General features: G+C 38.4%; 1 protein-coding gene across 2 annotated transcripts in view; it reads left to right on the top strand.

The window, feature by feature from the left end:
• osbpl9 (oxysterol binding protein-like 9) overlaps positions 1-1,517 on the top strand; it is a 31,505-nt gene that overhangs the window by 1,959 nt on the left and 28,029 nt on the right. For both annotated transcript variants that reach the window (XM_005747522.2, XM_005747523.2), the window contains exon 2: positions 463-513. In XM_005747522.2, coding sequence (XP_005747579.1) covers positions 463-513 — 51 coding nt within the window. The remainder of the gene's footprint in view (positions 1-462; positions 514-1,517) is intronic.

Below are 1,517 nucleotides of genomic sequence, written 5' to 3'. Positions count from 1 at the left end.
GAGCAACTCAGGGTTGGTGTCTTGCCCGAGGGTATTTGGCACGCAGACTGGAGCAGTCAGATCAATTAGTAAATGACCTGCACTCCCTCCTGAGCTACAGACACCTCTACTTCTGCCTGTATTTGCATCCCTGTTTTGCACATGTCCAAATTTATTCTGAGCGTTATTCATTTCAACAAAAAGTAAGAAACTTTTTTAAAGTAACTCTAAAAATATGGTTAACATGAATTATTAAGCCACGACATCAGTCACATTTTCTGCCATTTACTTTTATTATTTTAGGAGGAATCTTCTCTATTTTCTTATAATAAGACTTTTGGAACTTCTGGACTTTTGAAAGTTGTTGGAATTATTGAAATTTCCGAACATAAACATGTAAAAATGTGCTTGCATTTAAATGCACATCATGTTCTCATACTTTAAATGTTTTGATCCCTGACTGTCTGTTTTATTGATTCACAGTCTAAAGACAAGATGATGCGAGGATCCAGAAGAGGCTGCGTACGACTCAGGGTAAGAGCCTCGAACCCTTCGTGATAGTTTTCCTTAGATGTATCCTGTGCGTCCTTGCTTACCTGCTTTACCTTTGTTTCTGGTTATCTGACATGATTTGGTTTGACGGGTCTCTGTTTGTTGACGTAGTTTGACGAGTTTCACATACTCCTAAATCTGCTGCTACGTTCCAGTAAAGCATTTCTCCTTTTCTGAGCACTTTCAGTTTTGGCTGCTGTCCACTAGATAGCAGCAGTTGTCATACTTGTGTGTTTGTTTCTTCTTCATAACAAGGGAGCCTTGGAAGAATGAGCTTTCTTTTTATAATTGTGAATGTCTAAAGACATGAAGGATAAAAAGCAGAACTATGTCTGTTGACCAATAAAAAAGGTTAAAAGAAAGTGTCTGGTTGCTTTTTGCTCATCGTGCTGGTTTGCTGCGTTTGAAAGTAAACCTGTTTGTCCTTGGTTTGTGAATTGACTGTATGTTCTAACATGACTGGGATCAAAGGTTGAGTTGAAGTAAAGTTTGCACACTTGAGACGAGGGAGGAGATTGTTGGTGTGACCAAAACAGAGCTTCTTAGTCTGGCTTTGTGTCCGTATCTACGTAGCCATTTTATACACTTCTAACCTTTAGACTTCCTGGAAGCTGCACATCAACATATTAAGTTTCTTGTGTTTTCAGTTGCTGGTTGACTTAAAAAATAGGAGAAAGTTGATTATTTTAAAAATAAGCACTCACTATTTTAGCCAGGTAGGACCGAAAAGAGGAAGTATCTTCTGAAACTATCTGTACAGAGGATCCAGTTTCATGTACTCGTATGTAATCATGCAGTAATGGCAAATGAGATTGTTCAGGGTTTAATCTGATAGTTTTCTAGAAACGCTTAACGAGTCACTCTGCTTTGACCCGTCTTAAATAGCAGCAAAGTCATATCCTCCGATGTAGCGTTATACTGGTTGCAGGGCATTTTCCTTCAATTGAATATTCAGTGGTTTTGCAGTGAAAGTCAACATTATTCTG

The sequence above is a fragment of the Pundamilia nyererei genome, unplaced genomic scaffold, assembly GCF_000239375.1.
Source record: "Pundamilia nyererei isolate P.nyererei 1_Seehausen unplaced genomic scaffold, PunNye1.0 scaffold00199, whole genome shotgun sequence".
Classification (NCBI taxonomy): Eukaryota; Metazoa; Chordata; class Actinopteri; order Cichliformes; family Cichlidae; genus Pundamilia; species Pundamilia nyererei.
The sequence above is the reverse complement of the archived record's forward strand: the minus strand, read 5'-3'. Positions and strand labels throughout refer to the sequence as shown.